At 37.6% G+C, this 26,455-nt stretch overlaps 1 protein-coding gene across 1 annotated transcript; it reads right to left on the bottom strand.

Annotated features, from left to right (window-relative positions):
- Positions 1-1,428: 1,428 nt before the first annotated feature.
- Positions 1,429-26,197, bottom strand: LOC103179115 (diphosphoinositol polyphosphate phosphohydrolase 1). The gene is made up of 5 exons (XM_042342037.1): positions 26,045-26,197; positions 9,743-9,853; positions 5,580-5,624; positions 4,804-4,888; positions 1,429-3,782 (listed from the first exon to the last, which is right to left on the bottom strand). Exons 1-5 carry the CDS (start codon positions 26,141-26,143, stop codon positions 3,583-3,585), a joined length of 540 nt encoding a protein of 179 aa, XP_042197971.1. The 5' UTR covers positions 26,144-26,197; the 3' UTR covers positions 1,429-3,582.
- Positions 26,198-26,455: the final 258 nt, after the last annotated feature.

Below are 26,455 nucleotides of genomic sequence, written 5' to 3' on the forward strand. Positions count from 1 at the left end.
ACAAATATTGACACTTACAGTAATATCCTGCAAAACGTTTTTGAGATATCCTGCTGGCGTGAAATGCCAAATGCATAGATTATTATTACTATACTGTTATGCCCACTCCACACTTTTCTCCCCCACTCGATGTATGTTTGCATTGTATCATAGAACATTCTATCACAGGAAATACAGGAATAGAAACAGCAAGTCAGAACTCCCAAGTAAATGAAGTGCCCATCATATTGGAGATAAATAATAATCCTTGCAATTTGGGAGATTACATGTAAAACAAATAAAAAAAAAATCTCGATGGTAGTATGTAACAAACTGTAATCTTGGTTTCAAATCGCCACAAAAATATACAGTCAATTCTCTTTACAGTATACTCTGGGAAGAGCTTTGAGACTCTCGACGATGCGATAAGGCGCTATATCAAATGCAAGGATTATTATGAAATCGGAAAACTCTCAGAGGGTTAACACAAAGGGAAAGATTGTTACGAAACACACCAGTTTAGAATTGTTTGGCTCCATGGAAGTAAATTTAACAACTTTTTTTTTCTGCTGGTTTCAACAGCTTGTTTCTTAACCAGATGTCTAGCTATTTTTAATCAAATTCTATTCTAACCTCAAGTTTTGTGGGCCTAGAAAACAATTTTGCCATCAATCACATTTGGAGCCCACACTCAGTTGCTCATAATATGTACGCTATCAGATTACTGAAGCTATTAAAGAATGCTTATGTAATGTAATTATCGGTTTCCATTTGTTGTGCACTTCCCTTTTTTTTAATAAATCGCTGTCTTCGTTTCATTGCAAAAAAAAGCATCTCAGAGCGCTTAATAATAATATTAATAATAATCCTTGCATTTGATATAGCGCTTTTCACGTCGGGAGGACGTCCCAAAGCGCTTCACAGAATAGACTGTAAAGTGAATTGACTGTATATTTGTGGGCGAACGCGGCAGCCAATTGCGCACAGCAATGTCCCACAAACAGTCGTAGATTGAAAATGACCAATTTATTATTGTTTTTGGAGGGATTATTATTAGGCTCTGTGTGGAGTAAGGAAACTTGCCCAAGGTTTCGCCCTCTGCCTGGAATTGAACTCAGGTCTCATTTGTGGGCGAAACACACAAACTTAATTTTTAATTGATTAATTCTTGAAAGTGAATTAATGATTCACTTTCAAGAAACCAAAAAAATCAATGTTTTACAGTATGCCTTTTTGCAGGCATTAAATATGAGCGAATACTTTTCTTTGTGCCTTTTATTTATTTGTCTTTCCTGTTCAAATGACTTCCTTAATACCTACGTGTATGATGGAAATTATTTGGATCCACCCTCAAAATTGCAGGTCATTTATCAGCAAGATTTTTCAAATAAAAGGATAACTTACAGCAAGCTGTTGTATAATAAAAGTAGAAAAACATTTCAGTCAGTGTTTGGTTTCTGAAATACTGGTGAATTTTTATTTGTTGGCACAGGTATATTACAATCTTCAGTCCCTTGCTTCACATGTGCATCACACTCAAGTCGAATAAAACAAGACACTTCCAGTGACAGTATCTCTCCAGGTAAAGTACAGGTATAAAGGTGGCGTTAAAATGTAAAGGGTAGAATACATCTCATACTCTTCCCAACGCTGACCATTGTAAAAACCTGCACTTATCTCCTCCATCTAAGGCTTTACACAGGAAAGACCCCAAAATGACAAGTGTATATACAATTCATTAATTGCAAGTAGCAGATGAAAACATTTAAGTGGTCATAATCGAATTTCATTGGTTTCACTTTTTACATAACAAGATTTTCGGATATGCTTCTCAGAAATACAAAGCATTTAATACTTTAAGAGCCAATTTTATCTTGTGACTGAAACTTCATTTTTTAAAACAAAATCACATTAGTAGAATGTCTACACATCTTTCCGGTGTACACAACAGGTAAACTGACAATTGCAGTCACAATTAAAAAAAAATCACTAGAGAATAGAATACCACTTTACGTAACGCTTTAGTGACAACTCAGTTTGCTGATACTATACCTGCTTTTTTCCACTACGGTTATGTTTTTTTTAAAAAAAGATTAATTGCTTCACCTACACAAAACAGTACCTCAAGACTGAAAATCCTGTTCCAGCACATCTTAAAAATGTAGCGATCAAAGTTGGAAAATTGAAAACTTACCATGTTACTAACAGATGTTAATATTCCACAATTCTGCATCAATGAAAATTTACTTGCATTGTTTTTAAACTCTGAGTCAGCTACATAAGAGGATGTGCTGAGCAGATCTGATTCACCAGCATAAAAGGTTAATTCTATCCCTAAGTTGACAACAGATGGTTTTCCCCATGCAATGCTCCCTCCTCTTCTGAGGAACAATCTGTTCAATTAGACAGCAGATTGGATATGTCCGAGACATTATTCTACTGTAATTCGAAAAGGGATTTCAGAGATCTGTATTCATTGCCTAAACACAAAATCTATCGTATGGTAGGTTAAGAGTTATTTTGAATGATCAACACATAGCACTTATTTCAAAAGAAATGTTACTGTACTCATGTTTCACAGTAAAAAAAGTGAACCAAGAATTGTTAAAAAAATTAAGGAGGATGTACTGTACACAATACTCTTGGTTCGACATTTTACAAGTCTGGAGCTGGAATTTGAAAGCTGAGTTGCAGTTTAAGTGCTCAAGCAATAAACAGTGTCGTTTCACACTGCAAGAAAAACCAAAACATAATCAGGAAATGCCAAATTCTCAAGCTCAGTTAAGATCTCAAATTACCAGCAAACAACTGCCTGATAACATCCATTAACATTCCAGTGTGTCGTACAAATTGGGGGGGGGGGGGGGGGAGGGGGGAAGCAGATCAGGAGAATGAAGCTGAAAGGTACAAATAGGTACCGCTAAACTGAGATATATAAAAACGAATGCTCCACAGAAAATAAGACCCAACATACATGGCTGGCTTGAAGAAGTCTTACAGGGATGAAAATGCTTTGAAGGCTTTACTGAACAAATTGTGTACAAGCTCACAAAAGTGTTGTGTTGAAATGTGTCTTGAAGGTTATTCCACAAAGCAGTACAAATCAGTGATCAACTGTTTCATAGTCTCCTTTCTTTACGTAAACAGAAGTAGCGCAGCTGATAATAAAGCTGGCAAAAAATTTACAAAAGCTATATATAAAAAAATGCAGAACTAAAAGTAATACCCATTTAGCACCCAACGAATATCCCTCAGTTGAACTCCAAATCACCTGACAAAAAGGAATTCCAATGGACAGAATACCTGAGGGACATTAACTGGCTGCAACAGTGGCACCTTTATTTCACAATCCTATCAAAAATATACAATATCTAACCAAAAAACCTTCACTAGTTATGGCTTTGATCTTCAGCACTATATTTTACATCACAATATAAAGTATTGTTATCAACAATGCGCAGATCTTCATGCAAAATTTATTTATACATGTACAATGTATATTAGCAATCAAACCAGATCAAACATTCTTTCACTGAAACTTTTCAAGTCCATGCCTTTGGGACTCAATGTACAATGAGTCAGTTACTGTGGAGCGCCTCTCAGTCATCTAATGTTGGACACTGAACTCTGATTGGAGACTGCGTATGTTGAGGCCTTCTCTTCGGATAATGTTGCAACAACAGGAGTCCCGTTATTTGCCATATAACCTTGTTGGAAGGTTTCAAAATAGGAGGCCTGTACAGGTTTATGACACTGAAGAACTTTAATGGCATCATCTATTTTAAACCATTCCCTTTTTCTCCCTGAAGAAAAGAGAACAAGTACATGTATATATCACATTTTTGGTAGAAAAGGAAGTGAAAAAAAGAAATAATTTGTAAGGTTCCTATAAACAACCAACGCAAACCCTCTTATCCTTGTAGAATCGTGCATCAATTTCGTTCCAGGGATTCTGAAGAAAGGCTCCGCCATTTCATCTAATTTAGTGTATTCAGTGGATACAAAGTTTAAACAGAAATTTCCCTTCCTATTAATTAAGCTTGTGCCTAAGATGAAATGTTACCCAATAACCATCATCTTAAAATGTCGGTAATCTATTTACACACCAATACAGTGCAATCAGCAGGTGGTATCAAACAGTCAAAAAAAAATCAACCCCCAGAGCAAATGGTTAGTGCGATTCTATTTATAGTTGCACTCATGTTGGACTATGGATCCTACTCAATTCCCAGAATAATTTTGAGCTTTGAAGAATGAAAAGCAAGTCATTCCAGCTCATGTCAAGTCCAATATTTTTCAAAGTCTTAGCTTATCTTGCAATCACACACTCTGCTTTGCTTCACCACAATAATGCCTTATTAATGTTTTAAATTATTTATTTCCTTTTCTCCGGGTACGAATGATTCATTGCCTGAAAGACCAGTGCATGATGTTGCTTTGATGCAGCTGATAGCAGGTGCGCATCTGCATGATCCGTTCTTCAATTTTACCCTCCTGTACCAAGACTGGGTTTCCTATTTGGAGACTTGATCTGATGGTTTGGCCAAAAACCCAAACCAGACTATTCTGCCACATGTGGATTATCATTGTGGGATTATGGAGGCATTCAACCTATAATAACTCTTCACTCTTTATCAACAGAGTTAGAAGAGAGCCTGGAATAATTTGACTTCAAAGCCCCTCTCTCCAAAGTCTCCATGTTTACATTTCTAAGATTTGTAATTTTCTACATGGGGATGAATGGTTTTCCCAGAGCAGAGACTACATTGAATAAGGTCATTGTAGGCGTAAAACAAATGTATGGCCAATACAATGTCAACTTACCAATATTAACAGAATCCTCCCAGTCTTCTAACACTTCGGTTACAATCAAAACATACACATAGGTTCTGTGCTTCCGTTCTTGATTCTAAAAAGCAACAACAGTTTGAGCAATCAGTTTTACAACTATTCACAATCTAAGGACTGGCTACAGAATATTGCACAGAACACAAATAACCATTTTTGCACATTTAGAAACAAAATCAGCAGTTCTAAAAACAATTACAATAGACATAAAAACAATATTCTTTTTCAGCTAAAATCACTAGCCCCGGGCCCAACAGTTAAGGACAGTTTCTATGTATAAACTTCACAGTTCCAGCTCCCTCCGAGTCAGAATTGTCAGCTTGTGTCCCTTCCCATATGGTAGGTTGAGCATCATCCTGGGTGAACTCTCAGAAGCACCCGCTACCAAACTAGCCCCCAAAGCAGAACCTTGTGTGTGAATTTCAGCTCAATGTTTGAGACATTGCTGAGTGCAACCTGCTGCCAGGTTTCGCCCACAAAACAACAGACACAGTCTAACTACTTCACTAATACTCATTAAGCATTTTGAACAACATTAAGATTGAACAAACTATTAAGATTGGAAAATGTTTGAAGGGGAAGAATATAAAAGGGTACAAGGAAAGAGCAGAAAATTGGAACTAGAGTTGCTAGCTGCAGTGGATCAACCAGCAGGACCTTAGGTTTGACTGGTTGAATGATCTTCTATGCTGGTAACTTCTACGAATCTATTATCCCATTGAAGCATGATTTAACTTAAAGCTGCAACTTACTTCAAACTTGCCTACTAATCTTCCTAATGTCCCTTTTACGCCAGCCTGTAAACAGAACAGAAAAATGATCTTTTTTAACATTTTACAATAGCCGTGTCCCTTCAATTTACAATAACATACAATTCCTTTTGATGCACTGTTTGAAAATGAACTTCATAGAATGATTACGGGTGACAAAGTTAACCAACCACCAAACTGACTTGTTCTTTATCCTACTGCATCACAGAACATTAGAAGAACTACCTAGCAGTAGGAACCGGTTGTTAGTTGATTGGCTGATTGCTTTTCTGGGGGTAATAATTCCTTAAAAAAAATAAGAAATTAGTCACTCAATCCATGACTGTTTGTGGGACGCCGCCCTGCGCAATTGACTGCCGCAATTCGCCCATAAAATATACAATTAATTCACTGTACAGTATATTCTGTGGAGCGCTTTGAGACGTCTCAAAGACGTGATAAGGCGCTATATCAAATGCAAGGATTATTATTAACTGAATTTCTGCTCTGCAGGTGGTTTCCACTGTCGTTTCCACTAGGATTTTAGTGTAGGGAAAAGCCCAATCTGAAAAGGTTGCAGCTGACCACATTTATAATAAAACATTCTAGGATTCGACGGATAAAAGTGCCTTGTACCTCATTTCAACCGCTAGGTGGCATTTAGAAACTGACAACTGGACCTACAACACAGTAAATGGCATATTCTTAACGCCACCTATTGGGAATTGAGCACCACAGCAACATAATAAAATTCACTATCCTTACCCTTTAAAGATTTTCTGCCGCACGTCCATACGTGTGCGCACACACAGTTAATCCCCGCACTACTACGAACCGCTTCAAAACCCATCTTCCTGTCTACTTTAATTTAATTGTAATTGGCTGCCGCGTTTCGCCCACACAAAAAAAACAGTCAATTCACTTTGCAATATATTCTGTGAAGCGCTTTGAGACGTCTAGAAGACGTGAAAAGCGCGATATCAAATGCAAGGATTACTTTTATTATTATTATTATTACTGCCATGTACTGCATCCTGTAGCGTTTTGAGAGTCTCGAAGACGTGATAAGGCGCTATATCAAATACAAGGATTATTATTATGGTAAACCTTTGAGGAGGTTGGTCGGAAAAAAAAGCTACTTGTTACTCATTAGTTTGATTAATATGGCCTTGACTTTAGCTATACTGAGATCTCTTAACTGAAATGCGTAGACAATGCACAGTTATTGATGAACAGGAACAATAAAAGAGCATAAGCTTAGTGTAGGGAGCAAATTCTGAACTTGAATAAAACCTAGCTCAAGCAACTTAAGCCAGCCGCCAAACTCTCAACAGAGATTTTCTCCTTCTCCCTACACAAGAGTAACAGCATGAAATCGAGAAGGGGAGACACATGATATGATTACACTTTTGCTGCGAAAGGGTCAAGTCTGTTTAGAAAACCACTTCTTTCTCCTCGAGTGCGCACGTAGGAAAGGATGGGGGGAAAAAAAGATACTCCAGTCTGCATATTTTTAGTTTTTAAAAAGAGTACAACAACTAAACCTGAAATGTGTAGAAATTACTGTGATGACAATTTGTTTCTCAAAGTCACGATTTTGAAAGAGTTAGGACACCTTATTACAAATGAGTTTCAGTATCAAATTTCTTGTAGGAGAGATTTCTGAGAAGACACAATATTTTGCCAACTCAATTTACTTTATTACATAAGAGAAACAGAGGGCTCAAAAGGTCAAATGTAATAAAACAGATATGAATATAAACAAGAATTCCATTTCATACCAGACACTTTTAACATTTTTTTTCCTCCGACACAAATCCCAATCCAAGCTCCTGACAATGTCACAAATAGAACAAATCAACTGGCTTCAAGCCTATTATCAGGCACGTCTAAATCTGTACTCGTCAAACAGCTACTTCCCTTGTTAAAAACTTTTGTACAGAGGCAACTTTAAAAGGGCTTTATGTTTATTCACAAAAAAATCTAGTGATTATGTATGGGGTGGGGAGAGTGACGGTGGGGGGGGAAAAAGAGTGACATTGCCTAGCATACTTTCTGTGCAAGTAATTTAGACTAACAAGGCTTTCTGTGCAAGTAATTTAGCTCTCAGATGTTCTGGTGAATTTTGTTTGCAAGATGAGAGAAGAAATCAACTTAGAAAGAGGAGGGAAGAAATCAAGTTAAAAAAAAAAACTGCTTAAATGAGTGCCACTTAAAAAGTTTTATTCAAACTCATGCGGGTACGTGCTTGTGAATGGTTTCGTTGAATTAACACAATCCTGGACCACAATGTTTAAAGACTTAGAATTAATTGCATTGCTCTTTCCTACAGAAGCTGCAATTGGGATTCTTTTACAATGTTCCACGTGATGTAGACTGACAACCAAGTAGCATGTAATCTGCACTGGCCAAAACCAGTTTCTAGCCTGGAGATTGCCCAGCTGCACAAGGGCAGTGCCAAGATATCTAACCTCCTGAACTGAATGATCCGGTTCTCTTCGTTTATGCCAAGCAGCAAAAAATAAGGGACAGTTGGCAATTCTCAAAGGTAAAGCAGTGCATTTGTTCAGATCACGAGAGAAAAGACGTTAGTTCTTCGCTTTTCATCACAGTTGCTTTATTTCAGTCATGTTCTGCTATTTATTCCCACCTTTAATATCACTCCTATTGCTTACCATGCACCTTCCAAGAATTAACAGAAAGGGTGACGAACTGCCTCTCAATGGTTAAAGGACAATAATACACAGACTTGACTTCACATGATCGATCTCATACATTAGAAAGCCAGTCACACGGTTCCATTAGATTGACAATTGTAATTATTCACGAGCCTGAGATCTAGAGGCTCGTAAAGTTCTCAGCTGGAGGGTCAAAAGGAGGTCACTTCAAGGTAACTGCATCACAAGCAGTTGACAACCTATTTTCATAACCTTACTGGAGAGTTCATACAATACAACACAATACAAAATGACATTTGTATAGAGCCATTCGTGTCGGGAAGACATCCCAAGGCGCTGGACAATCAGGGGTTTGGACCCGAGCAGGAGGGTAATTTGGCCAAAGGCACGGTCAAAAGGGAGGGTTTTGAGATAACATGGGGTTGCAGAAGCGTCTAGCTTGGTGAAGCTCTGTAATATAGGACAATATCAAGGTTGAAAAGAGTTCTTAGTTTATGCTTCTATTCCATGATTCAGTAAAACTTACACAAGTCCCATCAGTCGGGGCCACAACATTTAATATGACTTGCGCAAAGTTTGAGTTACAGGCAAGCATGTATAAGTTGTATAAAATCCGATTTAATCAATGATCTACACTGCACATGCATCATTCAATGGAGGAAAGGGAGCAGCGTTACGAGTTAGGATATGATTAATACTACTAGAGCAATCCAAGTGGTTTTGAAAGGAAACTGAATGGGAAAGGGTACATGTATGACATTGGCGATTATACGATTTATAAAGATTTCAATGTTAATTGGCTCAAGTCTTTCCTTAGGTTATTAAGATCTACAAATAAGTCTGTACGTTATATAGTGTTGTATATAGTCTGAGCTTTCTTTTCTCTCCCTAACATCATTACAATTGCCACATAATTCAAAGGTAACTTGTTTTAGCGCTTTGAGATGTACTCTGCATTAAGAACACTATATAAATGCAAGTTGTTTTTTAAAAAAATTCTCCATACTGGTTGCCAGGCTCCTCATATTAATGGGCAGAGGTTAGTTGTGATGAAGAATCACATTTTTGGTAAAGACATCATTTAGGAATAACAGAAGAAATAGGACTTTCGGAAAAGCTTGTATTTTTGTGGTATCTAATCGTATTGAAACATCTCAAATATTGTAATGCATTGCAACTGCGTAAGAGTAGTGCAGAACTTGCCGAGCATTGCACTAGCATACAAGCTTAAATCCAGATGATAAACAGTCAGCCAAAAGCATCATATAGTTTGAAATTCTCGGTACTTCTGCTAATTCAAGAAAAAAACTAAACTTAAAAAAAAACTAAACAGTAAACAAGTTTTGGTACAGTTGACCAGAAGGAAACCATGTGATTGCTATGGGTTGGCTAACCTAAAATACTTTGCAGTCCAACAATTAAACCTTTGCAAATTAGTTAACAGGGAATTTGAAATACACAGAACAGACAAAGGTGCTCTGTACATACTTCTTCACAGACTTCTCGGGCTGCTGCCACACTTGGTTCCTCCTCAGGCTCCATGCCACCTCCTGGCACAATCCATTTGTCTGGGTACCGACTGCTACTAACCAATAGAACCTAGGATAAAAGAGCATTTAATTTAGGAGATGAAATACTGTAGTTTTTTTTCAAAAAAAAAACTCCCCACCCTCATCTGGAGTGTTCAAGTCAGGACCAAGAGCCAAATTTATCAAAAATGTACCCACAATGACATCAAAAGATAGAACATAACTGAAGGCAAAACTCAGACAAGGTATGGCACTTTTTAAACAAACATTTACACAGTCTAAGAAATTTGACGTTCGCTGATGACATTCATTTCAGATGAATTCTATCCAGGCCGGACAAAATAGGAGATTAGATCACCTATTGCATGCAGGAGGACATGGTTCATTGACTGGGATCAATGGTGGTATTGAATATCAGAATAGGGTAAATCGTCACGGCAGCCAGTAAGACTCTCTTGTGCACATATAAACATACATGCACCTCTTTCTGCTTATCCCATTTCATGGTTTTACAGTTCACCCTGAGGCTTCAACTCCTTCTCTCCCATGGTCCTCATAATCAATAAGCAGTTATCACTTTAACCCCCAGTCTGCTATTCCTTGCCCAAGGACATCCACAGGCTTCTACTTAGAAATCCACCAGACTTCCACCCATTCTCACTCTGACATTTGAGTCAACCGATTGTTGTAGCCCTTCATGCCATGCCATCACCTCTCCTACCAAGAAAAAGCAGAACAGAACGTATTCAGTTTCTACTGAGAGTTGGGTTGTGTGAATCGTGCTGTCCGTGCCAGCAGACCTGTACACATTTTTATGCATTAGAGTCTGACGTAGTTACAGCAAATGATGTGACCATGCCAAAGAGCAAAGAGTAAGTGTGCTAAAAGCAAATTGAAAAAAAGAGGAAAAGGTCTGCAGTGCAAACAGATAACTACTTACAAGAATCATGAATTTAGTACAGAGGAGATATTTCAGTAATAAAACTTCTTGATGTCTCTCAGTGACTATGATTGTAATATTAGTAATTTCATTGAGAGATGTTTCTCTAGATGTACTGGCAGCAAAGGATCAAACAGGTTCACATTACGTATTCAAAATATTTTAAATTAGCATTTGGACAGTGGAACAAGCCCAACACAATGCACATATAAAGCTCAACTTTTGGATTTTATTCAGAAAGGCTGGAAATGTTTTTCGCAAGTACTGTATACCTTTGAACAATTCTTCAAATCGAGACACATCATAGTTTACAGGTATATTTATTTAATACCCAATGACAGTTGCCAAAAAAACGACTTCGCATTTCTAATGAGTGTATATCCCACATAAAGCAGGTTAAAACGCTAGTGTGTGTAATACAGCCGGGGAGCCATTTGCAGCCTATCGCCCCTCTGCCTATGAGCCTTGGCAGACCTGCACTTCTACGTGTTTCTGTGCATTCATTCATAACCTGCCAGGGTGTGGAATATTGCCAGAGCTGGAATTCAGTGCAGTTACCTCTTCTCAGTTGTCCAGTGAGAGAAACTAAGGGAATGCTACTAACAGGAAAGGAACTAAAGTGTGTTTTTAAGGTCAACAAAGCGACAAACTATGTGTTCTGTACATCTCTTTCCTACATCCTCATTTCCCGTGGGGGAAGTATCTGACCTATATTAGGAAACTGACCCAATGGTAGAATAATTAATTTCAGGGGTGTAACTTGCAGGGGATTGTGACCCACGTCCCATCAGTTAGTGTTGTAGATATTGTTGTTGGGAGCATTTGTGAGTGGTCATTGAGCAAGATAGTGGTTGGGATTGTAACCTTCAACGAAAAGTTAATACCATTGGCTTAAAATCAATCGCTCTTTCAGTTTCAACTATCCAAAGCAAAGTTCAGAAGAGCTTCCAATTTTTCCTGCAAGTAATTATTCTATTTCCAAACACTGAATGGAATATTTTACACCTATACACGACGATCTAAACTTGCACGTTTTGCTTCTCTAATTTCACACCCCAAATTATTTAGTATATTACAGCAATTAACAAAATACATCAGCGAAGTTTCATTTTTTATTTCTGGCAAATTTTTATATGTTTAAGTCAACCTTACGACTTGGTCCAGTAGGAACCTGGTTGTTTAGTGGAATGGCGGATGTGATAAGGCGTTCGAAGACATGATAACGTGCTCTATCAAATGGAAGGATTATTATTATAGAATTATCACCATGCCTTATTTTTGTTACTGGGAAGAATCCCCACCTTTACCACTTGGATTCCTTATTAACTGAACAGACATTACAGGGTGGAACCAACTGATCAACATTGCATCAGAAAGAAGAAAATATTTACTGATCTACTGATAAACATGACATACATGTGATGAATCCTTAACCAATTTTTCATTTAATTGGCAAACACAAACTGAATATGACCACCCAATATGAAGTATTCCTTTATAAAGTCAAGTTTTTAAAACCAGCGGAACACATCTGAATAATACAGTGAATCACTTCTAATCTGATATATACTGGCAATAAAGCAGTCAGGAAATTTTTTGCCAATTAACATTTGGAATATTTACCCTGAAGATTGCATTCATTATGTAAATTGCAAAGCACATTTACGATTCCCATTTTCAAACAAGGCTTTGACAGTCTCGGTGTAAATGTCCCTTTTGTTATAGGTTTATACAACACTAATTTCCTCTGGAGACACCCACTTGCCCAAAGACAGGACATTGCCAAAGGCAGGAGCACACAGTGCTAGCAAAGCAGAGGCTGCTGACAGTTTTCGAAGCACCACACAGGATTGCAAAGTATATAACCAAAATTGGTTAATTAATTTCTAGAACCAAAGCAGTACTTGTAAAGCAGTAAGCCTTCTGGATGGAGGTGAAAGTATGATCTCCACGGCCTATCCAATTCATTAGTTAGGAGGAAACTCAACAACACCATTACCAAATATCATATACTAAGCATACAGTTAATCACGTAGCTTGTTAATTGTGCAAAATATTAGATTATGGCAATCTAATATTGGATCTAGGTCTCTACCACCCTGGATACTTCCTACTGCATTGTACAGATGTTCTAAAAGTAAAGAAGAGAATGGACTCACGCACAGAAATGAATCATTTCTATGAGGTGGAGAAAAATGGATGAGAATAAACTATTTTTTTAAAATTAGAATGAACCATGAACCAAACAAATTCTCAACCAAATTATTTCAAAATAACTAGGGAGGAAAACTGCTTTGCCATTTTATTAAATATAATAAAATGTGCACAAACAGCTTGAGGGAATAAAACATCTAGAATCCACCCGACTATAAAACCTATGGGTTCAAATTCCAATGAAGCAACACACAAAAAAAAATCCCTGCATCAATTTATACAACCCTCCAGGAACAGGATACCTAAATGAGTTTGATCTCTCCAGCGGTTTTGGAGATCCAGTGGAATGTAGTAGAGGCCACCTCACTGCACGTGTCCGAACCTGCCCAACAGATTAAAACAATCCTCAAAAGTAACCAAGTCAGCAAAACCGACAGACTAATTTTCATTGTTATCTCAATTTTGCTACTGGGAGATTGCTGCCTTAACCCTCTCCAAAGATGCAGGAACAATTCTACAGAACTTTACATTTTTGGGGCATTCTTACATTGAAGACATTTCAAATTTTGTAACGGCTTTCAATACTATTGAATGCAATACAATTATCAATATAAATTATCTGATTTAATCCTAGTTGGCTATAAAAGTGGTTGAAAAATATCACCCCCACATTTTACATTGATACAAACATACAACAGATTGCATTTATATAGCGCCTTTCACATTGGGAGGCCGTGTTACATTTATAGGGATGGTTGAATGGATTGCTAATCTGAACTAATTTTATCACATTGTCTGATAAAGATTAAGGAACCATGAACCAGTCTCTCATCTGAACAATCAATACAGCCTGGTAAATAAAGAAAGGTATAATTGCAAAGTTTATTGTTAAAATAAATCAATATTTGATATTTTATTTATTCTAAATTACTCTGCTTGTATTTATTCAGTATTTATTCTATTAATGTCTACAGTTCACCTTCAAATAATCACAGGGAACATCAAATACAACCCAATTCCTATTAAAAAGTATTGCTGTATGGAGAAGAGGTTTGACACCTCAATTCATGAAAGCCTCAAAACACCAATGCTACCCAATACTGACAATACATCATTACATCTTGGCATCTGGAACAGATAAACATAACATGAAGCAGCCCATATATAAATGAAAACTGCATTGCTGGATAGAGTCCAGAAAGTCATAAGAACAAACCAGAAATGTCTCCTATTTCCCATTACCTCCCTCGGAGCTTTTCAGTTGAAGCAGTAAAACTGCTTGAATCTCTTTCTGCTTCAGATCCAATACACTTCTGGAATAAATCTATATTATTTTGTATGCAACCGAGCAACATCAGTCGAGACACTTATGTAAAAAAAACCTGATACCAAAGTCATCTTTTGAGCACATCAACATTATTTCTGAATAAATACAGAGCCAATAATCCATTTACAGAAAATATTGACTTAAAGCAAATTTCCAGGTTTAAAAGAATCAAGTGATAGGTATCTGTAGCAAAACGTACAATAGTTTAGAAAGGCAGGTGATAAGAAGTGTTGGATGATGATAGGACTGATACATGACTTCCAAAAATATTAAGTGCAATGTTTTGGGCAATTTCTATATTTTATTTGCATAATTTTATATTTATTATTCAGATGTTTACAAGCAGCATACTGGGTGGCTACTGAACAAGCAAGAGAGATCAACAACAACTTGCATTTCTAATAGCGGTGTAGCATCCCGGAGCGCTTGACAGTGGCGGAGTCTGACCCTGCCATATTCAGTGTGAACAAATTTAGTGACAGCCGGACTTTTTTTTTAAGTCCACTTGTAACCTACTTTGATGCAACCACAATTCTACAACTCACAAGACAAGGTGGCCCAATACAATACAATTTACATTTTTGTAGCGCCTTTTAGGTCGGGAGGATGTCTCAAAGCACTTGATAATACTGGCTGGGCACCCAAACTGCCTCAACTGGGTTACAACACATATTAAATCTACTCAACAAAATGAAAAGTACCCTATAATGAGTACAAAATTATGTTATTTTGTGTTGTTACAATTTCTGGTTAGCTTTTGTGGCTCTACATCCTTTCGCATACAAGTGAACCAAGTTTTGCTAATGCCTTTACAGAAGGAGTTAGGGAATCCTATTGATGTTATCCCAGAATCCACTGTACGAATCGCACTGGGGTGAATTTTGCTATAAAAAGGCAGGGATCAGGGACTGAAATAGGGCACAACCTTCTTGCATGGCTCATTTCCTCAAACACATCTTGTTAAAATTTACACAACGTATTCTCCAGAGGAACTCGTATGTTCCCAAGGCTGTGCCGCAGCTGGTTCTATTTAAATTGGTTTAGGATGCTTTTGGAACCCTTCAATGATACTAAGGCATCGTTATTCAAGGTAGTGAATTTTCTGGTAATTTATTGTAGACAAGTTGGTCCTGCAGCATTTTCAACAGCAAGTGAAATATGGTGCTATGGCAACAAGTTTATGAACTCAATACCTTTCAAAACAGATCAATTTATTGCTGTAATACTACATGGTTCACACCACAAGCATTTTGCCAACTGATATTATCTGAACCTCTCTTTATAATCGTTTACTGTCTTGAAATGGACATTATCCTCTATGTGACACTTAGTAATGACATGCAATCATTATTCTCTGTATAAACTCCTTCCAAGGTGTCTAATTAACTATTTTTTTTCTCCGTACCTGTATACAATAACTCCAAAGAGAACACATACCATTTTGAATCTAAAATTTGACTTATTTCCCGTGCAAAAAAAAAAAGCAAAATGTAAGCGGCACAATATTTAAAAAGGTTTCACAGAAGATCCTTCTTCTGATTTTCAAATCCACTCGCGCACCCTACCGCTGCAACCTATTCCAGCCTCACTCTCCCACCAACTCTCTCCATTCTGTAAACTAGGAACTATTGCACATCCCCCACCCCAACATCGATAGCCAAACCTTCAACAATTCTGCTCTCCAGAACTCGTCTGCCTTGCACCTCTTTGCTTCCTAAACCTTTCTTAAAAACCCACCTCTCCAACTGTGCTTTTGGTCACCTTCCTCCTGTGAAGCAATTGAAGTCATTTTCCTACACTGGTCAAAAGATAGAAAAAATTAAATATCGACTATTAAACATCCACATTTTAAACCAGATAGAGCAGAATGCACTGGTGAAGCAATACGTGGAATGATAACTATATACTGCTGTTTTGAAACATATTTTGTTCATTGCACACCCAAATAATGGTGAGTGTTGGAAGAAAAATGTATGCATGCTCTGCAGACAAAATCCAAGGTGAAATGGTACACAGATCTCATGCATTTTTTAAAATAATGAACAGCTGCCCAGGCAAGAATTCAAACTTAATTAAAAGCAACAATCCAACAAATACCAATTTTAGCTTGGCAAACCGGTGTCAGAAATACAATTTTCTACATTTACTGCATTATACAGCAATTCCACAGAGTAAAAAACACATTTTAGCACACAAGACTCAGTATATTTAGCACCATAAGATGAATAAATCCTTACTTTTGATGAAAAGTTCCTCTGAAGATTGTTTTCACGAATTAACAGTTCAGGTCAACATCCAAAATACACAACAGGGTCTTAGAATTCAAAAGATAATTGAACAAAGGGTCATATCAATAAAACTCCATTATCAAATAATTTAAAGGGTCAGGTAACCATATTGATTTCTATTTTTGGTGGTGTATTACTTTGGGAATACTGCAAAGAAAATAGAGAAATCTAAAGCAGTTAATGGGTTGATTAATGACAAACCTCAAATAAAGAGACTTATAAACAACCTACAGGATTTTAGCTTTTGACAGATTCTAAATATCATTCACTGAACATTTGAAATCTTATAATAATTGGACATCAAGATCCCAATTATATAAACCTATCGGAAATACAGTATAGAATTATTGCACGAGCCAAATTAAAAGATTAACTAACAACTTATTGACATATTAAAGAAAATATATAATTTAGCACAATCTAATCAGTTGCAGGTCACAGAAAACTAAAAACAAGACTTCATAGAATTCATTTTTAGAGCCAGATAGAAAAATTATGACAGAACTGTAATCTTTAAATAAAGCTCAAATCCTCTGTAAGTGAGTTGTCTCAAAGACGTGATAAAATGCTACGTCAAATGCAAGGATTATTATTAGCAGCTCTTAACTAAAATAATTGGCAGAAATTGACAGAAATTACAAGAGAAGCTTAAAGATATGCTCCACTGACTCTCAGTATGTCCATGGTTAAATAACTATTTGAATGTAGTGGTATTATACACGAAAATGAAATCTCCATCATCATACAATTGTGATCAAAATAACTGTTTTTCGAACCTTAGGAACTTCAGTAATACAATATCATAGAAAACAGATCAACATTAAGCAAAGCCAGTTCTAACACCAATAAATTGCCTTCATAGTTTCTATACCTTGGGACATCCTACTGACGTGAAAGGTACTATACAGATGTAATCTTGTTGTTGTACCGATACACGTTAACTCTGAAGGAACTATTTCCTTATCTAATACACCTACATTGGTAAGATTTTGTTTGTCAATCCTCACTCCATACTATAGTAGGACAAGCAGAGCCAGCATTGTGTGTGTGTATATATGTCAAAGTGCTGAACTTCAGTAATGTACTATGTTCAAATCCCACTGAATGAGCTGAAGTACTGAACCATACAGAAGATTGCAAATTAAATTCACTTCAGGGATATAATGGAACTGGGTCTGAGAATAAACCACTATTTCAGTTAAGGTACTCCATTTTCTTTTGGTTCCACAAAACAGTATCTATACATGACATTGATGGATACTGATCATTGTTAGCCAGCAGCAGGCGTGTGGGCAGAAGTGCCACCTGACAGCAAAATGGGTTCAGTTTCAAATAAAGCCACTTATTAGATGAAGCTGGGCTGCAACTGCAGCAAAAGGGAAATAAAAACAGAGTGACCATTAAGCTGAAAAGCAGGTAAAACAAAATACAGGATACCTTATAGTTTCATAATTGTGTAGCTAATAACCAGTGAAAGCATAAAATTCCCCCAGAGTTGTAACTGATAAAAAAAAATCTGGAAGGGGATGAAAGAGGTTCCACTGCAGCCAAGAGAAACTGTAGAGACATCTTTTGCAAAGCGGCAGAGAATTTGTCATGCCTTCATGGTCACCAGGATCCCAAAGGTGTTCATTACCAGCAGTGATGGACTTTTAAATCTCCAAAGCCTAGTTGTAGTAGTAGTAACAATAAGCAGAACGATCAGATAAAATGATTTTTACAATCATCATAAATCTTGGTAACAGCCTGGCAATTTTAATAAGCTGTCAGTGCTTTATGCTAATACAGCACTCCAGCTCTTGTATTCTATTGATGTATTGTTCCATCAATGCAGATCACACATTTGGTTAACTGCAACCATGTGATCCATCAGCAGAAAGCACTGGTAAGATGCATGATACTTGTTGTAGCTAAGGCAACCAGGAAGTGCTTTAGCTCACAGGGTTAAGGACATGTGTACATCTCCAAGTCTAATGGATCAGCCAGGCAGACTAGTCAGTCATTAACAGAACTGTACATTTGTCATGGGAGTCAACAGTAATTTCCATGCTGGCCTGTGAAAATAAATCAAATGCATAAAATAGAAAAGTTTAAATTTTAAACATAAGCTGCTCTTACCAGGCATTTCAGCCCTCTTTGAGTAGTCTTTAATTTGAAGTATTCGAAGCTTCAACTGAAAGACTGCGTATGCAATTACATTCTGGGGGCAAAATGGGAGTGCTGCAAATTTGCAAGATAATCATTTCCCCTTTGTACTTTTTTTAAATCATCATTATGATTTATTATTATTGCTAAAAATCCTTGCATTTGATTTCGCGACTTTAATGTAAGGCGTAAGTCTCAAAGACCTTCATAGGATTCACTGTAAAGTAAAATAAATAAATAATAATATTGCATTGGATATAGTGTCTTAGCACATTATTGAGATGTCTCAAAGCGCTTCACAGAATATACTGTAAGAAGTAGCAAATACAAATAAAAAAAAAAAAATACAAATGTGTATTTTGTGGGGGAGCATGACAATCAATTTGCACATACAGCTATGAATGAACATTTTTTTTATCTGCGAGATAATTGGCCAGAACACAAGAGAAGCTCCCTTGCTTTTTTGAATAGGGCCATGGGATCTTTAACAGGCAGACAGGACTTATTGAATAAAAGACTTAAGGAAAAATTAATTTCTCTTCTAGAAATCTTTATCTTCCACATTTAGGAAGATTCGCAGGCACTGTGCATCAGAAATCAGTTGCTGGGAAGTAGATCTCCTTCCTGAATCACATACAAATGATACTATACGTGGAATGTATTCCTCATATTCAGAGCAATTTGCATAATTCTCCTTTAATGGAACAACGGTATTCAACAAATTTATACGACACATTGCATTTATACTAGAAGCTTGGCGCTTGTGCGAATTACTGATTTAAAAAAATCTTGATTTGAATAAAAGTTTTGTTCACCGGTAATAGCGCAGCAGATTAATTAGCAATAAATATCACCTGCAAATTGAAGGGGATTTAGTGAAATGTGTGCACATAAATTTATGATTATAAAGTCATAATACCTGGTTCAGTATTATTTAGGTGGCATTCAAGTTTGTTGCAAGTTGCAAAAGGATTGCAAGGATAAACTGCACAGCGAGTTGTGTGTAGTGCGGATACTCACTCCAGAATTCTTAAGTGCCATCATAAAGAGGGAGCTGCCATGACTACAGCCTGTACTTGCTGACGGTGAAAGCAAGAAATCAAACCCATAGCAGTTTTATTTTTGTACTGCCAGGAGCTTGCAGAAAGTAGTTCTGATCAGATTTGTTCTCATGTACATAGACTACATTCCGTAGTCCACATATGGAAGTTAATCCTCTATCATGTGCTGCTCTGGCTTTGAGCAATGCATTAACAGAAGATCACATTAGATTGGAATCGCGCCTACTCTTTTTGCTTGTTCCAATATGGTGAATTAATACTGTACATTGAACAGCAGCAATGAGAGCACTGTTGCCACTTATACATTTATAAACAGATGTCTGAGGAAAAGAATCTCAACTATGTTAAAATCCATGATTATCTTATAAGTCAAATTAAATATAGTGTGTCAGTAATATCAAGACCAGATAACTAATTCGTGTCTATGTGATTGGGTCAAAGTAAATACTAAAAAATCCTATTTTGTGATATTTGTAAACCAGACTAATAACCACTACTTTCCAACTTTGATGCAAAAGACAAAACAGGGGTTTGGAGACTAGGTCTATACTTCAGGACAATTACAGATCTATATGTTATCATTAAGCAAATGCAGCTGTGATATTTGTTTTTTCATTGAGCACAATCTAGACTCATATTGGCAAAATGCTACAAAGATTAGTTTATTTTAACTGTACTGCAAGGAATTTTTAGATTCACTGGTACTTCATAACTTACATTCATATAGAATCCATCACTTAAAAAAAGTCTTACAAATAGACTCGACATAGCCTGTACCATGTCCCCATAAGATTTTTTTTTGGCTTTCCAACTGAAAACTGCCTACAATGACCCAATTAGTCACACGTCTCCTGGAATGGAGAATCCAGTCCTGATGAGAAGATTCTCTAGACCTACTTAAGAGTCAATGGGGGAGCTTCAGCTAAAGGATTGTGTCTGAATCCCAGAATGATTGAATGTGCGGAATGAGCTACTTTGTATTGATACGATACGGGAGCATATCATCGTCTTTCCCTGAATTTGGGTTGCTCAAACAGACATTCAGAGTAAAGCTCAACGCTGTTGAGCAAATTCAGTTGATTCTGCACAGCTAACATAAGTTTGTTGCCAATATGGCTCCTCGTGTTTTATAGTCAGCAGTGCTGAGCTGGAGGCAGCTGCATTAGGTGGCAAAGATGAAGCTCACAATAATAATCCTCCATCAGTGAAAGAATAAAGAATCACTGGTTCATGGGTTGGGCATATTAGATTTTGTCCGATTTCTGTAGAGTTCAGATAGCGATCGATTTATGTCAGTCCACTACATAGCTTCAAAGTCATCTTTCTTGGATTGTTCGAATAACCGTTTCTGCCTGAAGTAGGCTTTTTTTTTTGAAGACTAAGATTAGTTGTACAATGGTGAACCTTGAGGATGAATGGATAAAACAGATTTTTAAAACGTTTCACTTGCTGATCAAAATAACAAGAAATTAATATGGTTTAGGAACTTGGGATACTTTGCCATCATTGGTATTTCGGAAACATTCTGGATGCTGCCAAGCTGCCAGGGAGCAGTATATTAGGAATGGATGCTGCCAAAGAAAACATATTGAAAATATGCATCCAGTCAAGAACATCTCCAATACCTACACCTTACATGATGGTAAACAAGCTCCCAATTTTCAATTGATCTTTACTTTCTGATATTCAATTTAACTTTTCTTAACAGGAATTTATGACCTTGTGAAAGACTAAAACAAATACAGTTGGAATACAGTTCCTTGAGTGGAGTCCTGTAGCTCAGTAGTAAGAGCAATCGCTTTGCAAGTGAGAGACCCGAGTTCAATTCCAGACAGGGCGAAACCTTGGGCAAGTTTCCTTACTCCACACGCCTAATAATAATCCCTCCAAAAAACAAAACAATAATAAATTGGTCAAATTGGTTCAATCTACGACTGTTTGTGGGGCACTGCTGTGCGCAATTGGCTGCCGCATTCGCCCACAAATATACAGTCAATTCACTTTACAGTATATTCTGTGAAACGCTTTGGGACTTCTAGAAGACGTGAAAAGTGCTATGTCAAAAAAAATGCAAGGAAGGATTGAAGAGTGTTGGAATAGTTAAAGAAGTATTTTCATTAACGTCAGACATGGTGATCTGAAAGGATAACACACAATGCCCAGTAACTGTGTCTCTTCTGTAAATCTACTCTACTGATATACAAAACCAGATTAGCAAATCCTTTTACTGATTATAGGCATTGGACTCAACATTACTTCCAAGAACCAAATCAGACTATGAATATTGGAACTTTGCAGTATAGGCACCCTCATTTAATCATTTGCACTGTACTAAGGAAACCCAATGTCATGCTCCAATAAATGCAACCTTCCTGCTTACATTGCTTAAATGCTCTGAAACATTTAAAATTATGGCTCAGATCCACACAGAATATTCCTTCAGTTACAAAATCTGTCCAAATAAAAAAGATCAGACAATAATTACAGTAACAATTCCCCAGCCTTTGTTTAAATCTAATTTAATTTCAGTATCCAGCAGTTAAACTCAAAGTCTGCTTCCATTTCCAACTTGAATCAGTATGACTTGCCGAGAAATAATGCAAAGATTGCCCCCAATGCCTCTTTTAAAATTAAGTAATAAGTATGAGCTACAATATCCTGGCTCAAATGTTCTTGCGCTAAAATAAATAATTATTTTATTAGATCATAAAATTTCCTCATGCCTAGCAGTCATTGTTACTCGTTGTATTGTACAAAAGAAATTGCGTAACATTTGAGGGGCAGAAATTGAGAGAATGATTTTACACTTAAATATCGGTAAGGTTTCAACAAATCGGGCAACTAGTCTACTGGGTGAAGTGCTTCAAGACGTCCTGTCAGGAAATGACAAGGGGCTATATAAACTATGTCTTTTTGTAGGTTTTCAACAAACTCTTGCCACAAAATAGCACCACCAACAATTCAACAATATTCTAGTTCCTGTATATTGACAGGACACCAGTCTTGTACAAATATCATCATAGCAATAAAGTAGATCTCAAAAATCATCTGGTTGTTGTTTTTCATATTGTGAGACTGATGCTAAAAATAGTTTTATTAGGAAATTGATTTTTTCTAAAACTTGTGAAGAAAATAGCATATTGGTATAGCAGAAATTCAGTGTTTGATCAACTTGGGACTCAAAAGCCAGCATAAATATACATTTGAGCTATCTACACACTGGCCAGCCTCTGTTCCCTTATTTTGGCAGATAGTAATAATCCCTCCAAAACCAAAAATAATAATAAATTGGTCATTTTCAATCTACGACTGTTTGTGGGACATTGCTGTGCGCAATTGGCTGCCGCATTCGCCCACAAATATCGTCAATTCACTTTACAGTGTGTTCTGTGAAGCGCTTTGGGACGTCCTCCCGACGTGAAAAGTGCTATATCAAATGCAAGGATTATTATTATTTATAATTCAGTTATTCTCTCTGTTGAATGATCAATGAATACAAAGTATATTCCTTGATAGAGTACACTATCTTAGATCATATAAATACCATGGAAATGCTTATATGGTTGAATGCCTCTAAAAGAATTACTAATTCAGTTGTTTTACTAATTGAAAATAATAGCTTAACACTACTGCTTCAAAACATTTGCTTTGGGATGTCCTCCCAACATGAAAGGCGCTTTACAAATGTAATTGTTGTTGTTGTTATTGCAGCATTACTGGCATTAGACCAACTGCGATTTTCAAACTTTTTGCTCTTCCACTATTCAATCTGCACCAAATTGTTGAAACATTAACTAAAAGTTTATGTTGTGAGGCAGATCCTACAGCCCAGATGCCTCAAGCTAAATTACAGAACAGCTTCTTGAAATGTTTCTTTTGCTTTTAAATGGTTCTGTAAAACAACTTCAAGAATTGGTTGTGCAAAATACATGCAACATTAGAGATCCTAAACAGACAAAAGAAGTTCTGTTTGGAAGAAGGAAAACGCTGAAATATTCAATTAATGAAACTTCCATCAATTGATTTCATTAAGCAAAGATTTACTGGTTGAAAATGTATATACGTTTCAGTTGCAAATTAACATACAAAGCCTTTAAGTATTGTAGATTTCAAAATAGCTTACATCCTATAATGACCCTTGCAAGGATTGCATGTCACACTGAAACAAAAATAAAGAATTTAACTGACGTATGTATGTTCAATCAACTATAATGCCAATGTGTAAGTAATGTAAGAGAAACAGATGGGATGCATTCTGCTCAAATTGAAACAATGGGATGTTGGGAAGAGAGCCACTATTTATTTTTTACCTGGCACATTAATGAAGTTGAAATTGCAATATTTAATAAAAACTTTACTGGGAGCCCTAAACTCAAATGCAATTTCAAATTTGTCATCCATGTTCTAATCTCAGGATTTTACATGCTGCAGATACAGGAACATATTTATGTGCCTCTTTTCTTTTGAATAGATCTACTGTTATAACCAAACCCGTGATACTTCACTGTTAGTCCTGATCTGCAAATAGCAATGACTGAGAGCAATTTCTATGATAACGGCCATCTGTGCGGATACCAGTGATGTACAAAGATAACTGCTCAAGTTGATCACCATAGTTTAGGGACTCTAGCAGAAGACGTTTGATTGTGTGTATATTATAAGACTAACACAAGTGACAACCATAAAATTGAGAACAAAGTTCATGCAATTTATGGTTAGCTGGCTCCTAAGGTACAGCCAGACATTTAAAAAGCCATTTCAAATTTATGGAAGAGGAAGGACTAAAGTTAGGAGCCAACCTCAGCAAATATCACTGAAGACGATTTTAAAACCTCAAGATTATTATTCCCAATGCATGCAATCACAAATGGTCAAGGAACGCTTCATAATGCTTTGGGCAGTAAATCATAGTTACAGTATGATAGGGAGCTGAATCATCTTACTTCAGGACAAGTTAATGATAATAATGAGTTGGACCAAGTTGGGAAGCAAACAGAGCAGATTTGCAATGAGGTTTCGACAGAAGAAAGATCAGAAACTGATTAATGCTGGGAAATGTTTCAGAACGAGCCCAACCTCCAAAAGTGTGGAAGACATAATGAAACAAGAGCGCCACCTTCACTGACATTTGTTTGCTTCTCGAAAAAAAATACATGTACCTTGTTAAGGACTTCAATAAGATAGTATGGTTAAAAAGCTCTACTGCCCTGATGTAAAATTGTAAGCTCTGTGACATCCTTCAAAACTTTACCAACGTAGCAATGCAATAATCTGCATTTTCACTACCTTGTGCAACTGTCAGCCCATCTGTCATTTATTGCATCCTTTCTTTGCTTTTGTGACCCTTGAAACTGGCACTATAGGCAGTCATGTTGCACCTCATTTTCTATTAGGGAAAAGTGTTGGTGACTACAGTATTGACGAACACCATCACATGGTCTAAATGGCTATATAGGATTTCAGGAAAGGGCAGAAAGCATTTTGGCAAATGCGATTCGAACGGATCCAGTTGTGCACCGGATAACATCCAACAATCTCACATATTTTTTTTTTGGGGGGGGGACACAAAAAAAAAGCGCCCCAGGTGCCTTGAGAAACAAGAGGACAAACATTTGTTCCGAGTCTCCCGACCGGTGAGCCGTCAACTTTTGAGCGTTTTCAAAGCAAGAAAGTGAGGGGGTTCGTCAACTGGGGATTCAGTCGTGGCATTCGCAGTTCACATGAGCACGTAGTGTATGGGCCAACGTCTCCACCCCTCCCCTCTCTCTATTTACCCCCCCACCCCCCTTCCTTTCTCTAACTATCCCTTCCCTCCATTCCCCCTCCACATATATTACCCCCCACCCTGTCTTATCCCCCTTATTCCCTCTCTATCTCCCCCCACCACCTCCACCCCTCTCTCTGCCCACCCCCCCCCCCCTCCTCTCTGCCCACCTCCCTCGATCTCTCTCTATCTCTCTCTCTTTTTTGCCCCCCCAAGTATTCCCACTTTTCCCTCCCATCGACGTGGGACGGTTTGCTCGAGGTTCCCCCCCCCCCCCAAGCCGTTTTGCAGTGCGAAGAAGAAGAAGAGCACGATGGGGGGGGGGGGGGGGGGGGGGTTGTATGGCAACGATAGATATATATATATAAATAAAAATAAGTAAAATATATACACACATATATATATATACATATATAAAGAAAACCTGCCCACCATTCCAGAAAGGCCGAGGAGGAGGAGGGAGGGAGGGATGAGGAGGGGGTGCAGAGCAGGGGGTGGGGGTGGGGCCTTATCGTGTGGGGGGGGGGGGATGGGATGGGGGGGGTTACAGTCCCCCCCACTCCACGACAAATCTCTTCTTACCTCCTCCTCCCTCTCGTCCTTGAAGCACAAACAGGCCGCTCGCTTCTTGTAACCGTCTCCATCGTAAGTCCGGGTCTGGTTCTGCTTTATTTTCATCATTTAGAGAGAGGAGGAGAGAGGATTTTTTTTTGTTGGTGGTGGTGGTGGCGGCGGTTGTTGTTGTTGTCGTTGTAGGCGGTGGTGGTGGTGGCGGCGGCGCGTTGCAGAGAATGATCCTGTGAAGGGTGAGAGGAAGAGGAGGGAGGGAGGGAGGTGGTGGTGGTGGGGGGGGGGGTGAGGTGGGATGGGATGGAGTGGGGGGGGGGGGGGAGAGGGAAGGAGGGAGAGAGAGAGAGAGGGAAGAGAAGAGGGAGGGAGAGAGAGAAGAGTGGTGGAAGTGAGAAGAGAAAGGAGGAGGAGGAGGGGGTGGGG

Source organism: Callorhinchus milii, unplaced genomic scaffold (assembly GCF_018977255.1).
Source record: "Callorhinchus milii isolate IMCB2004 unplaced genomic scaffold, IMCB_Cmil_1.0 Scaffold19, whole genome shotgun sequence".
In the NCBI taxonomy this organism is placed as follows: domain Eukaryota; kingdom Metazoa; phylum Chordata; class Chondrichthyes; order Chimaeriformes; family Callorhinchidae; genus Callorhinchus; species Callorhinchus milii.

Bases quoted from the DNA above. Each gene is read 5' to 3' on its own strand.
- LOC103179115 (XM_042342037.1), bottom strand. From the start codon at position 26,143: ATGATGAAAATAAAGCAGAACCAGACCCGGACTTACGATGGAGACGGT. The intron at 5,625-9,742 runs GTATGTACAGAG...TTCTGTTTACAG, and splicing joins CCCGAGAAGTCTGTGAAGAA to GCTGGCGTAAAAGGGACATT. The intron at 4,889-5,579 runs GTAAGTTGCAGC...GTTGCTTTTTAG, and splicing joins GATTAGTAGGCAAGTTTGAA to AATCAAGAACGGAAGCACAG.